General features: G+C 35.5%; 1 protein-coding gene across 16 annotated transcripts in view; it reads left to right on the top strand.

Moving 5' to 3' along the window:
* The window catches only part of CLASP1 (cytoplasmic linker associated protein 1), a 238,772-nt gene that overhangs the window by 212,118 nt on the left and 11,645 nt on the right, over positions 1-15,009 (top strand). For 10 of the 16 annotated variants that reach the window (XM_087920454.1, XM_087920438.1, XM_087920440.1 and 7 more), the window contains 5 exons: positions 1,786-1,902; positions 7,763-7,913; positions 9,140-9,386; positions 10,035-10,225; positions 12,574-12,702. In XM_087920454.1, coding sequence (XP_087776580.1) covers positions 1,786-1,902; positions 7,763-7,913; positions 9,140-9,386; positions 10,035-10,225; positions 12,574-12,702 — 835 coding nt within the window. The remainder of the gene's footprint in view (positions 1-1,785; positions 1,903-7,762; positions 7,914-9,139; positions 9,387-10,034; positions 10,226-12,573; positions 12,703-15,009) is intronic. The other 6 variants (XM_087920446.1, XM_087920447.1, XM_087920451.1 and 3 more) reach the window with 1 other exon arrangement.

Consider the following 15,009-nt stretch of genomic DNA (forward strand, 5'->3'; position numbering starts at 1 on the left):
CTATGCTGAGATAGTAAGGGAGAAGTTGATCATACTTTTTTACGAATTAAGGCTGCATGTCTTTGGTTGCTTGCCTCACAGGAACACATTTGTAATGTTAGCCTTTTTCTCTCCAAATGCAAAATTATGTAAACGTAAGTTATTTTGGGCCTTTTTCTTTTCCTCTGAAAGACTTCCATGAGAAACAGCTGAAGAAGCATGCTGTCATACAATAGGGTTGTGCATAGATCTAGAGTCAAAGAGCAAAATTTGTGGGCATCTATGCAACATTTATTGGAATCCTCTTCTTAATAATTCTTCCAGGGAAACATGATTGGTTTAAAATGTTCTCAATTGGTGCTGTATATGTGCCTATGTTCACTTTGAATTTTACATTTTGCCCTTGGAATCCAGGTCTTTGCACAGCTTTAAAGTACAGCAAAATTATTCTGATGTCTCATTTCATGACTTGCAGCGTTTTTCATTTATTTCTACACCAATGTGATCTTTTGCTATAATGACGTATTGGAAGCTCAATAGAAACAAAATGACCAATAGAATACTCCAGCAGTTCTAGAAATAAATCCCAATATATGACATGGTTCATCTTATAGAACTGCCTCAGCAATGATGACAATTCCAAATCTGGCCTTTTTCATCTTGGTAAATCTTTGCAATTGCGAATGAATATCTGGTGTGGAGATAGGCTAAACAGCTGCCCAAACTGTTTTACACTGGAGAGTCAGATCTGCAGTATTTAATTTTCCTTCCGGAGTGTATGTTTCAGTAATGGTTTATGTATTTCCAGAAGTAGGCAACTCAGAACTGAAGTGGCTCATGCGGTATTGGATTTGATATGGCCCCAAAATAGATGAGATTTCTAAGGGTTTATCTTTATTAACCCAATTTAGCCATTAGAGTAGTATTGGATAAAACTAGTCAACAGAATGTGGGCTATAGGAAACAGAAAGACTATTTCTGAGTGATGGATAGTGATTGTTAAGAAAAATGAATTAATAAATGGGAGAAATAAGCAACCCTGTTTTAAACTATGGGTATAAATTATCAGTCTGAATGCTAGCTACTTTTGGTTTTTTCTGTTTTCTGTCAGGGTATTTGAAAACTGCAGTCAGTTTGTTTGCTTGACAGTTGGGCCGCTAAAGATGAGTGGGTTTTAAAGGTTAAGTATGGTATAGTGGAATCATATGCCAATGGGTATGATTACAAGAAGAAATTGTAGTATTTAATATTTAGTGCTGTTTCTGAGTATTTGGTTGTTGTTTATATTGAGTATATGGCGAGAGATCAAAATGTAAGGCTAAGGAGAATTCTTACTGAAAGATTTATTTAAAAAACTAGACTGTGGGATATATTTTCAGCAAGCAGATGTTTACCCAGATTCTCTTGATCATCAGCATTTGTCTATTTGTGTTGTATCTTGAAATCTCATTTAAGATAATTGATGGCAGTGCATATTCTGTTCACCTTGACATATTAGAAAAACCAAATTTCCACTATAAAACATTTTCTGACTCTGTATTGTGAAATAGGCAAATGGATTAGACAAGATATGCTTTAAAATTCCTTAGTGATTCCTGTTAATATTGCAAGTATTAATGAATAGCAGTATATTTATCTGAAGCAAATCAATGGAGTATTCCTGTCCAATCTGTTTCTATTAAGTTCTTCTCTAGTTGAGAAAGCATGAAAAAAAAAAAAACCACAGCATTCAAGATTGTAGTTTTCTTTTTCCCTTTTTCTGTTTCTTCCCTCCTTTTCTCTTTTTTCTTCCTGTGATCACTGCAGTCGTTTCTGGGGTTGGAGTGCAGATGGGCTGTCGAAGCACCCCCCTCCCCTTTTTCAGCCTAACTCCATCCCCGCTGCTCCTTCTCACAAGACTTTCAGGCGTTCTTACTCTCCCAGGTAACAAGCCACCTGTTATTCCAACCTGTCAGAGGTGTCACAATGTTATTTACCTTTTGGCTCAGATGAGTGTTTTCAAAGAAATAGATTCAGGGGATGTGGAAAGAGGTAGCAGTTTTTACCTGTGAAGAAATCCCATCAGTTACATTTTTCCAAAGCATCTGTTCAGGCACCCAGAAAAATGTAACTATGAATGTTTCTCTTTCTTTCTCTCTCTTTCTCTCCATTTTTCCATTGGAAAGAGTAAAAGCAAAGCAGAAGCTTGATTTATGTAATGAACTATTCCAAACCAATCTTTTAGATGTATGAAGCTGAAATCTAGAAACCAGTCAATGCCAAATGGTAGATAACAACAAGACCAGAGTAAGGTTGTATTGAGCTTTTAGTTAGACACTTTCAGATATGCTTGTCTACAGTTCCTGTGATCTCTACATAGCAAGATTGATGGCCGTGCTGGCTGGAAAATAGCAATTTGAGTTTCACACATGAAGACACTAGGTTGCAAACTATTAGAATAATACTACAACTGTCTCAACTGTCTTAGCAGCTGAGAGAAATAGTCAACCACTAGGATCTAGTTGACATTTTATATGCACACTTGTTGGCTGTGTACAGGGAATACCTTCCTTACAGCTTCCCAGTCAAAGTACTCATTTGGAGAAATATAGAACTAGACTCATTCACTTTTATGTCATTTTCTACCATACCCACTTGCCATGTGGTGGAATTCCAGTTTTATTAGTTGAATTCACATGCATAAGACTGGTCTTTGCATTTGGGCCCAGCCTCTGTTTTAAGACTCAGCCCTTTGGGTTTGGTGGGGAACTGTGGAATTTTGACATGTTATGTCTTGAAAAAATTATTGCTAGAAGTGCTTGCCCATTTATAAAATGGCTGTATTGGGAACATAACCAAGCCATCGTCAGTTTCTTGGAATACTACTTGCCACTTCCTTCTTTTGTATTTTCATGTTTATAGTTGCCTTGTTAAGGAAGCAAAGAAAATTTCCCAACAAAATACAGCCACCCATCTTTTCTATTTTTAACAAATGATTAGTGGGCCTAGCATCATTCTTGTATATAAAGGTGATATTGAAGTTGATGCTTTGCAACATGCCACTGTCCCATTACTAATGAAAATTATATTTTAAAAAGGCAACGGGCAGGAAGCTGATGGGACATCAACGGAAGTGTCTGTGGACGCATTGAAGTCCTGAGATCTACTTAGGAAACCCCAGACAGATAACAGATCATCCGAATTGGAAGGGACCTTCTAGGTCAACTAGTCCAACCCAAGCAGGAGATCCTTCACCATTTCTGACAGATGGGAGTCCAATCTCTTCTTGAAAGTCTCAAGTGATGGTGCTCCCACAATTTCCGAGGGCAAGCTGTTCCATTGGTTGATTGTTCTCACTGTCAGAAAGTTTTTCCTTATTAGACCTTTTAGTTAAGAATATTAATCATAGATTACAACTGCCAACTATGACAAAAGTATATTATACTAGATCTAGTATACAATCTAGTATACTAGATTGCCTATTACATAATAGTACTTAAAGTTGCAAATAGCCATATGAAAACATAAAATCGTTTTAAACAGTTTTTAGATGCATACTATGCAGATGTGTTATTGGCCAAGTTGAGATTTCCTGTCATATGTCTATTATTACCCGTATTTGTATGAAACACTTAATTGTACAGCTATCAATATAAAGATTCAGTAGATCTTAATCTCCATATTTGTTAGCAAAGCTTAAGGATGTAATTACAACATCAGTGCCTGAAAAAGGGTGAATATATCATTGCTTGCAGTTATAAGCATCTGGCTGTGCAAGAATAGAACAGTGAAAACATTGAAAGGGACAAAAAGTATTCTTAATTATAGTACAGATGGAAATCTACAATGTTATTCTATCTACATTACTCTGTGAAAATCAAATTATGACATCAATAAACAAAAATGAATGATTTATGATATAGATTTAGATTTTTGTCCAACCAAATGTGAAGATTATTGATATTTAAAAGCAATTTCCTTTGTTTTATAGACCAATTCTGGTTTTACACTTAGGACATATAGGACATATATAGAGTCCCAGAAATTGGCAAATTCTGAATCCTGAAGGCTATATTTGTTGGAAGCTATGGCATTGGAAAATAATATTGTGACATCAATTAAAAGTCACACATTTTTCTCATCTCTTTGTTCTTCTTGTAACTTCTCCAATTTTATGCATGAATCACTGTTTTTTCTATTGTAAACAATTGATAGGATGTATTTAGTTTATTTATCGTAAATTGATCTTCCATTTTTTACTTTTTTTAATTTTACATCTATTCAATATTTCATACAGTTCTTATACTGGCTAAATGTGTTTGCTTGTCCATGTAATTAGGTTTTTTTTAAAAGAAATGATACACCAAAATTGTTCTTTCTTTTGTGAGATATTTTATAATGTCTTATTCTCAGGTTAAAAAAATAGGCTCTTCCCTTGTAGACTTTGGATGCCACTGATATTTGAAGGTTTCTAATGAAATCTATTCAATGCAACAAGTAATAGGAAATAATCCATATATTTGTATAACAGTAGGAAAAGTTTGGGGGTGGTTTTTCTTTTCTTTTTTTAGTGGAAAATTAGGCCTATCATTCAAAATAGGACATTTTTTCTCCTTTGCATACTAATACACAAACTGCAAGTTTAGCAATTTGATACAAATTGAGTTTGCTCTATTATTTTGCTGTCAATTAATGTGTCATAGTTCTATAGAATATACAGGTTCAGTTCCTTACTTTGAGGAACTTAACAGTGTAAAAATTAGTATAAGAAGGAAACATCACATGGAGGCAGTGATAATAAACCAACAGAAAGTATGCAAGCAATACTGAAAGGGTTTGTTGAAAATGAATCCACTTTGTAGCTGAAAAGGATTGATTATTGATTTGAATGGGTTATTTTGCTTGTTTTATGATTTGACTTTATGAATCTTAAGTATATTGGTTCAGATTCTCAGAGCTACGCTTGTAGTTTAAGGAATGTTAATAACAAGGCGTGTGTCTACCTTTCTGTATTTGCTTCTTCAGTAGAGAAAAACAACCTTATTACTATTGTTATGTAGAGAAATGCTGTTGAGAACTAAGAGCACAAAATATTGTTAAGGAAAAATTGTCATAATCTTAACTAATGTCTGTCAAGGAATTATAAAACTTCCTTTTTTGCAGAGAATGATTTATATTATATAGAATCAATGAATGCTTGTTTGTAAAAGAATAATTGTTGCTTCTCTAACTTAAAAGGGCTGTAGCACAGCAAACTATCACATGCTGAGATTTTAGGATGTGCTGTATTATTGCTTTGACAAAACATCAGATGTACATTCAGTCCTGCCAGCGTTACTTGGGCTGCGCAGCTGAAAGAGTATACTGAAAGAAAGTCAGGGACCAAAGCTGTTTTCATGAGGCATAAATCTTGTTTTTGGCAAGTAGTTTTAAATAATGAAATGCTAGTTTTGGGAGGTGCCATTCAAAATAGATGATCATTTTATGAAATATCCTTTTAGCAGAGAGAGACTTTTGATCCTGTTGTAACATAGGAGGACCTCTTTAATTGTAGGCCTGTTCCTCTAGATTCAGAGGAAAGCTTTCTGTGTTATTCACAGTCTACCTACCCTATATACAGTATACAGCAATTCATCAGCTGCAGATTAGAGGCAATATTTAGTTTTATTATCATTTTCCCATAGTTAAAGTGAATCTGGTTTCCCCAATTGACTTTGCTTGTTGGAAGTCGGCTGGGAAGGTCGCAAATGACTGCAAGATGCTGCAACTGTCATAAATGTGAACCGGTTGCCAATCATCCAGATTTCAATCACAGAACTGTGGGAGTGATCTGATGGTTGCAACCTCAAAGATGGGTCGCGATCCACTTTTTCTGGGTCCACTGTAACTTTGAACCACCATTAAACAAATGGTTATATTTAGAATAAAATAGCACTGGAAGGGACCTTGGAGGTCTTCTAGTCCAGCTCCCTGTTCAAGTAGGAGAACCTATACCATTTCAGATAAATGACTCTCTAGTCTCTCCTTAAAAACCTCCAGTGATGGAGCACCCATGATTTCTGAAGGCAAGTTGTTCCGCTGGTTAATTGTCCTCCCTGTTAGGAAGTTTCTCCTTAATTCCAGGTTGCTTCTCTCTTTGATTAGTTTCCAATCATTGTTTCTTGTCCTGCCCTCTGGTGCTTTGGAGAATAATTTGACCCCCTCTTCTTTATGGCAGACCCTCAAATACTGGAATACTGCTATCGTGTCATCCCAGATTCTTCTTTTCATTAGACTAGCTAAACCCAGATAAGTACTATCTGTATTTAGGTTTTAACTTCTTGCTCGTCAGTTACCTGGATTTTAAATAATAGTGTTTCGAACTTTAGCCTAAAAAGAATAGACAGTCCTTCATTCCTACCTTCCAATATTTTTTTAGTTGAACCCTCAGATTATGCTTAGTGTTTCACATTTCACCTACTTTGCTGAAGTAGTAATATGACTGATCTAGTTAAAACACCAAATATTGACCAAATAAAATTTAGCCTTAATTCTGGTATTTGAGAAATCTTGTCTTATATTAAAGAAGAAAGGAATTAAATTATATTAGTATTTTTTGTAATTCTAGAGTCGTTTATGGTGGTCTCTTGTTGATCAGAAAGGTCGGCAGTTTAAATACCTAGCATCGTGTAATGGAGTGAGCTCCCGTTACTTGTCCCAACTTTTATCAACCCAGCAGTTCGAAAGCATGTAAAAATGCAAGTAGAAAAATAGGGACCACTTTGGTAGGTAACAGCGTTCTGTGTGCCTTCGGCGTTTAGTCATACCGGCCACATGACCACGGAGACATCTTTAGACAGCACTGGCTCTTTGGGTTTGAAACAGAGATGAGCACCACCCCCTAGAGCCGGAAACGACTAGCACGTATGTGCGAGGGGGACCTTTATCTTTACCTTAGGGGGAAAAAATCATATAGAGGAAATACTCTTTCCAGCAAGCACAAGAAAAAAGTGACTAGAGGAAAATGAGACATTGCTGATAGATTTTTTGTTAAAAATGATTAAGGTGTAATAGATCAGATTCTTTGATTTGGATTTCTTGCAGAATCAAATTTAAATCCAAAAATTGGTTTTAAGTACTTTTTACCTTGACTTTGCAGTATCATAGGTTTAATTTCTAGCATCACTGATGATCAGTTTTATTGCTAATATTTTTGTTATTATCATATATTTGCAGCTACGTTTGAGGAAAAAATACTAGGACTTCTTTATCCCATGGGGAAATAATTCATTTTAATATGCCTTTGCATTTTTATATAGGGAAATGTATTCAACATCTTGGGAAACATTAAATATAGTATTTGTTCAGTTAAAGACATGCTGGGATATTCATGTTCATCATGGAACTGTGGCAACAAAGTCAATCAGTTTTGTTACTTAATATTTTTATCCCACTACATAGAAAAAAGTTTAAAGAGAGATCAATTCAAAACTAGAAAGGAATAGTATGACTTGTAAGTTACTATTTATATCTAACTCAGGGCAAGTTGTTTCTTATCTAAATAATAAATACACACCCTTAGTCCCTTGATGAATTGATGAGGCCCAACACAACTGCTGTCCAATTATAGGTTTAGTTTCAGTAGCTTTTATACATTCTGGAAATTAACATCTGAGTTCCTGCTGCTCAAGCTGAAAAACCTTCTGAAAGTTGCATGTTTTAAAATTGGATTTCAAAATTTGTCTTTCCAAATGAGGAAATTTCTAATTCAATTTCAAAGGAGCCATTCGTTAATTTTAACATTCCACGTATGTTCGTTCTTCAGCATGCTGGATTATGACACGGAAAACCTAAATTCTGATGAAATTTATAGTTCTCTTCGTGGAGTCACAGAGGCTATAGAAAAATTTAGTTTTCGTAGCCAAGAGGATCTGAATGAGCCAATCAAACGTGATGCAAAGAAGGACAGTGATATTGTAAGTAGACATTGAAAGAATATGTAATTTTTGTGTGATATATTGAAAGCAGTGATCAATAATATTTAGATGAATAGTTTGCTATTTTCAACATCTCCTACATTGTTCAGTTTCAAGCAAACAACACATGGGTGATTGATTTTATCAACTGGGTATTTTTTATATTTAATAGTTTGACCCGATCTGCTAGATTGTGTAGGAGAAGAGGTCTGGGAGCAGAGTCAAAAAAGGAATCAGCCTGGAATTATTATATTCCCACAAGCAAGCCATGTTCAACACCCCTTGAATTCTGTTAAATCTTATCTAACAACAATTTAGTGCTGACCGTAGTTGGTTAGATTCTTGGTAGGTTTGAGCAATAAATTAGTCTGACTGGAAGTAACTTGTGATCCTGATTCTTCCTGCCTGACAGAACGCTAGATCCCGTAGTAATAACCTATTTTAGGAGCATCAGTTTGAGATATGCTGATGTACACATATATAATACATATACAGTATTGTTTCATTTTTTAAAAAAATATAACTTTAATTCTTTATATTTGCCATTCCTGCAATGGAGAACATGATGGGGAAAAATCACATTTTTTCTTATAAAACTAAAATATATACACTTTCTGTACTGAATTGTAAAATTATATGATTTAATACAATTTTTTTCACTAGAATCAAATGCTTGATATATAGTAGTTCTGTGCTCAGAAAAAGTGGGGGAAGAAGGAAAGGGAGGTATGTATGTTTGTATAGGAGGCTGTCTTGAGACTATTCCGAATACTTGCTCACACATACATTTTCTGGTAGCCAAATGAAGCAGTTGGATTTATGCACAGAAACACCTAAGTGAATGAAATCCAGGGTGCTCATTGAAGCCATGCCAATTATCATATGTTGGATTCAAAAATTTTATAATTTTCTTCCTCTCCTCAACATTGGCAATAAACCCAGTTCACAGTTTTGTTCAATATTATTTAGCAGCTGCAGAGAGAAGGAATAACAACTTATTGGAATGGCTGCAGTCAATGAAGAAAACCTATATTTAGAAACTGTCTGTTTGAAATTAGGGTTTAGTGCAAACAAAGTTCGAATTTATTTAGTCCTACTAATCAGATTCAAAATGGGAAAAGACTGCTGTTTGCAGTGGTTTAACCTATTATCAGATAGAATTGCCCCTTCCAGCTTAATGGAAATTGGTCGCAATAAAGTCGTCTTTCTTTGATCTATTGCTACAGGTTTCCAGAGATGATGGTATAGCCTCACCAGCCACTGATTTGCGTGGAAGCAGTGATGTGGTGGAAGGAGGAAGGATGGCTCTGGATAACAAGACCTCCCTACTCAACACCCAGCCCCCACGTGCCTTTTCTGGACCCCGAGCTCGAGAGTACAACCCTTACCCCTACTCTGATACTATCAGCGCCTATGATAAAACTGCTCTTAAGGAAGCCGTATTTGATGATGATATGGATCAGCTTCGGGATGGTTGGTTTTCTTTTTTTTTTTTTAAATTCAGTATTGAACTTTTCGTTGCTTTAACATTTTCACATCGGTGTTAAACTGTTACAGGCTATCACTCTGACGCTAGCTTCTTGAATTCAGTTTACATCATTTCCTTAATCAGCCTTGCTGGAACAAGTAAAAGTATCTTGCTCCTGGGCAAGAGATTCAGCTAGGTGGTACAGCAGCCACACAGCTCATCTTTCGATTCTAATAGTGAGACTTGAGCCCTGACATTTTGTAAGCGGTCTTCCATGTTCACATCAGTAAAGGAGACAGGCTCCAAAAGTCATTTCTTTTGAACTGAAAGCTATAGCTGGTTAAACGAAAAGCCATGGGAACAAAACCTTTGTATGTTTTCATCTGGCTCCCCTGCCTTCCCAGAATTGCTTTATAAGCAGTAACAATAACTTGTCACTATAACATAGTGACAAGTGGTCACACTGAGAACCAATTGTTAGAGAATGAATATATTTAGATTGTAGATCAAATCTTTGTACTTAAGGACTCGAGACAGATTGTGGTTATAGACTAGTTAGAAATATTGTGAACCTGTCCTACCGTCACCCGTTTAAAGTTCCTGCTTCATTTTCTGTGCTGTGAGATTACTTTCCCACTTTTTTTTCTTTTCAGTGCCCATTGATCATTCTGACTTGGTGGCTGATCTTTTAAAAGAATTATCCAATCATAATGAGCGGGTAGAAGAACGGAAAGGAGCCCTCCTTGAGTTGTTGAAGATTACAAGAGAAGATAATCTGGGAGTTTGGGAAGAACATTTTAAGACAATTTTGCTTTTATTACTTGAAACACTTGGAGATAAAGATGTAAGATAATGCCATAGGCTTGGCTATGCCTCATAGATACTTACCACCTACACTGTCATTGCAGCCAAAGTGGCTAATGTTTAGATGGTGTTCTCTGTTTTTTGTTTTAGTTTTAGTTTAATCTGGCTTCCACAGTCTCAGAAAAGCCAACCAAAAGTTATCTAATCCCCACCTCCAGTTTCTCTGAAGGAGCATCCCTCTGATACTGTGACACTTGAAATTTGTATTCCTTGAATGTGTGGTGCCTTTTGGCACCCTGTTGCTGTGCTACTCACTTCCTCTACCAGGCATCTCTCCAATTGAGGAGGGGACCCATCACAGAGTACTCAAGATGCCCTAAAAAGCTGATCCTGATAGGATAGGGGCATCAGTATGGATTTGGAGACGGGTGCTGCTGCCAAAGAATAATTCTACCAGCAACACATAGTCTGAGAATGAAATGTAATATGCAGAGTCCCTTTAAAATGTTATATTAACTTTAGTTTGGTTTTAATCAAATGTAATCGGCTTGAAATTAAAGTTAGTTTTTGCTCTAGCCCTGCCTAATTTTCAGAGCATTGCCTTTGGCAAATAACCCAGTATATAAAGACTGGGTTGTCCTTAGCTCCCCAAAGTTGCAGCTATGCCATTTGATAGCAAGATGACACTTAAAAAGCTGGTACATTTATTATTGCAGAAATTAGTCTTGCCCAAACTGGATATCCATGCTGAGAGATTTTGGAAAGTTTATTATTGTGTATATTATTTTATGTAAACTTGTATGCCTCCTAACTCACAGTGATTCTGAACAGCTATAAACTTTTGTGGCTTAATTAGACTATTATTTTTCCATTTGAGTAAGCAGAATTGTCATTGCAGTTGCTATGAGATTACACACATGTCAACATTTTAATTTAGTATTTGAAATATTTAAAGAAGAAACTGTGTTTCTTCTTCTTTTTGGGTAAGGAAATAGATATGGTATCTTTTCAGTGGCCTTTGAATAGATGAAAACCACATCAAAAGCAAGCAAAGCCAATAAACAATTCACCACTCAGCCAGACCCAAGTGTTCTGCAATTGAGGATGTAGTCTCAATTATTTCATCCTCATAAATTCAAATTAACTTCTCCTGCTACAACCCCCAGTCCATGGACCAATATCTGTCTGCAACATGTTGAGAACTGGGCCACACAAGCTGGTGATCTAGTTTGTGCGCATGAAACCATCCCCCTGCCGCCGCCACCACCATCAATCTGTGGAGTCTGAACCATTGTGCTATAGGATAGATAACATCTACTCTATTTAAATTATATGACTATAATCTGTTTTCTTATCCATCCTTTTAATAAAGGCAGAGTGCCTCAAAAATGAGAATGAGGTGGATGGTATCTAAATTTGATAAGTAAATAAATTAAAACAGGACCAAACACAAATTCATAGAACATAAGTACTTTCAGAATAACATGCTGAAAGCAGGTAATAAAATTTGGATTTGTTATTTTTTTGCCATTTGTTTCTATCAGTACTTCTTGTCATTGGATGTTCAAAGATTAAAATTGGGACGAATCAAATGTTAGTTGGGAGCCGCAAAACATGAGGACGTACTTAACAAAGATTCAGTCTGAGGAAGTTAAACCATATGCTTCTGGGTTGAAGCTAGTCAATGGTTGAAATGGCTTTCATCCAAAAGCATATCCCAACAATTGCATAACCTGAGCTGTTATTCGAATATTCTCACTAATGATCTTGGATAAAGATGCTGGTGACTAGGGAGGAGTAGGACTGTCAAGGCAGCAGAGTGAATGAAAAAACGAATACCGATCTCCAAAAGAAATGTAAAATAGATGTATTCGTGCAAAACATGGCTGCTTTAGCTTCCTGTGTAACTAATAATATAGTATTGGTCTTCATTACCAAATAAGATCCAAGGAAATGAAATTTAATTGAGTTTTTGGATTTTTTATGTATTTCAAAAAGAGACTGAATCAGAAATGGTTATGTAATAAATTTGTTTGCTATTCTCTTTGATACACAGTTCATTGGGTGGCTTATTTTAATATAAAAGCTCCCAATATTAATTAGCAGCTATTTAGTTCTCACGCAAAGAATGTGATTCAGTTTTGCTGATGAACTTGAGCCCATGATGCAAGGCTACTATGGTGTTCCCTTCTGAGCCTTGTCAATATTTCTTGACTTAAAAAATTGATTTTATAAAATGTGTATCCATTCCAATCAAACAATGCATTCCTTATATTAATGGTTTTGAAGAGTGAAATGATGTCTTTAAGCCACCCAGAGTCGCTTATTAATGAGGTGGGAGGTATGTAAATTTAATAAATAAAGATGTGCTACTTCTTTTGATAATAGCATTCAATACGAGCCTTGGCCCTGAGAGTTTTGCGGGAAATTCTGAGGAACCAACCAGCAAGATTTAAGAACTATGCTGAACTAACTATCATGAAGACCCTAGAAGCGCATAAAGATTCTCATAAAGAGGTAATTCTGAGTGTCATACTATATACCATACTTTAAGAATCAATGTGTCTGTAGGTCATGCATTACTATTAATTTAAGTTTTAATGGAATGAAGAGAAAAGTAAATCATACCTTAATGGAATTCCTAACTTATAGCTCTGACTAGTTCCATATATTATTGACTGTGGCCCTAAATTTACTTTTCTTATGGGTCTGCATTTAAAGCTATCTCATGTGAAGGACTTAAGCTTGGGAGCCACCTTACAGCACATTATCTGCAGCCTCTGGAACAGGGGTGTGAAACTTATGTCGTCACAGCGGCATCACATGACTTTTTTCCACTTCATTAAATTGGGTTGGGGCGTGGCCAGCACGTGACGCATCTGGTTCATGGGCCATGAGTTGGACAGCCCTGCTCTAAGACCCACAAAACCTTTTTAATGGGTATACGTTTGAGAATTTAATAACCAAAATTAAGGCAGCCATTTTGGTTTAGTTTATCCCAGGTTTTCCCAAATGAAAAATGAAAAATTGTCCATAAGTCAAAAATTTCAGATCCACCTACTTTGCAGATATTCCTTAAGCAGTGTTGTCGTTTCCCCAACACAAAAAAAAGGTTGCCATTTCTTGCCAGATGGCATTGCAGCTGGTGGTTTGTAATGTAACTGAATGTAAAGGAAGGAAGGAAGGAAGTGACAAATAAAATGAAATAAAGAATATGAAAACATTCAAGCTATTTCAATACCTTATGTTTTATGTTTAACCCACACCAGATTTTCTTAGGGTGATTTTTTTTTAAAAAAACAAAAGCCTAGCTTTAGTCCTGTATATATTTTTGCACATTTTACATCATGACTCTCCAGATTTATTACAGGACTGTAATCTTTCTAACTGAAGGCAATTTAGGGTATGCAGTTCTGTATAGAATAATGAAAACTTAAATACAGAAACAAAAGAGAGAGAGAGCGCTTTTGGTCATAGAATAGGAATAACAGAATAAGCTGCACTATACATCCATTTAGCTGTTTACAAGATTGTGGTTTTAAATACATGATGATTTACTCAGTTAAATAAGCAACATGGGAACAAAGGCATAAGAATTGTTTTGAAAGGTCAGGAAATATTTAATCCTTTTAATAAATCAGTATGTCTTTATTATGTTTTCTTGGAATCAGAGTCTTCATACAACAACTTTCTGTGTATGTGTAGCCACAATTAGCAACAGTTGTAACAGATTTTGCGATAAAGCACTTGGACAAAACATTTTGTTCTTAAGGAGTGCCTTTGTTGGCAAGATTCTCCCCACTGTGCATTCTTATTGTCTCACCTTTGACTTTGTGCCCTTGTCCTTTTCTTTGTGAATTACCTGTGCAAATGATTGAGAAAGCTTGCCATCTCCAGCGTCATTTATTTTGGTTAAATTTTTGTATAAACTTTTTGCATTGCAGCTGGTAGTTTGTAATGTAATTGAATGTAAAGGAAGGAAGGAAGAAAGGAAGGAAGGAAAGAAGGAAGGAAAGCTTTATTTGTTTTTTGTACTTTGAAAGAAAGAAAAGGTTTATTGAATATTGGCAATTGAAAGAGCTGTAGGGTAAATTTTTCTCTTTTTTTCCCCATCTTGCTTTTAGAGACTTATCTTTTCCTATTTCTAGAAAAATGGTCAGTCTGGCATATCTTATTCATTTTACTATGGAACTTACATTCAAGAGAATTATTGTACCCAAGTTGTGCTTTTTTATTAATAGAAATGGTGGGTCCTATTCCATATATCTCTGAGCCTGGCTTTGCTAGTCTCAGAGATATATGGAATAGACCTCACTGGAGAAATTTATAATAATGAAAAGGCCAGATTCCAATAGAAATATTTAAGAGACACAATAGTACTTCTTTGAGAGAACTTAGCATTTATTTCTACAGTATTTTCTTCCTTCTTTTTTTTAAAATAAATCATCCACTGATAAAAGGGCCTCTCTTTTAATGATTGACATGTTTGCGGTGCATTTTAATGGCAAATATTGTTGAAAATCTTTCGAACAATGTCTAATGAATCAGCACTGTCTACATATTCTCAAAGAAAACTGGTAGTCAGCAAGACAGGTTTTAACTTAAGGGAGCAGTGCTGAAATCTTCTTCAGAAAGATTTTTCATTCTGTTTGTTTAATTTTTTTTATTTGAAGAAAGATTTTTACAGTTAATCCAGAATATATATATATATATAAAAGCAATTAGCCTGTAATTTCCTGGATCTCCAACATCCCTTTTACAATGATATTATCATACACTTTTCAGTACTCAAAATAACTGATCGTAAAACTGTTGTAAAGTTCT

Source organism: Pseudonaja textilis, chromosome 1 (assembly GCF_049901715.1).
Source record: "Pseudonaja textilis isolate UNSWEBS1 chromosome 1, rPseTex1.2, whole genome shotgun sequence".
NCBI lineage: Eukaryota > Metazoa > Chordata > Lepidosauria > Squamata > Elapidae > Pseudonaja > Pseudonaja textilis.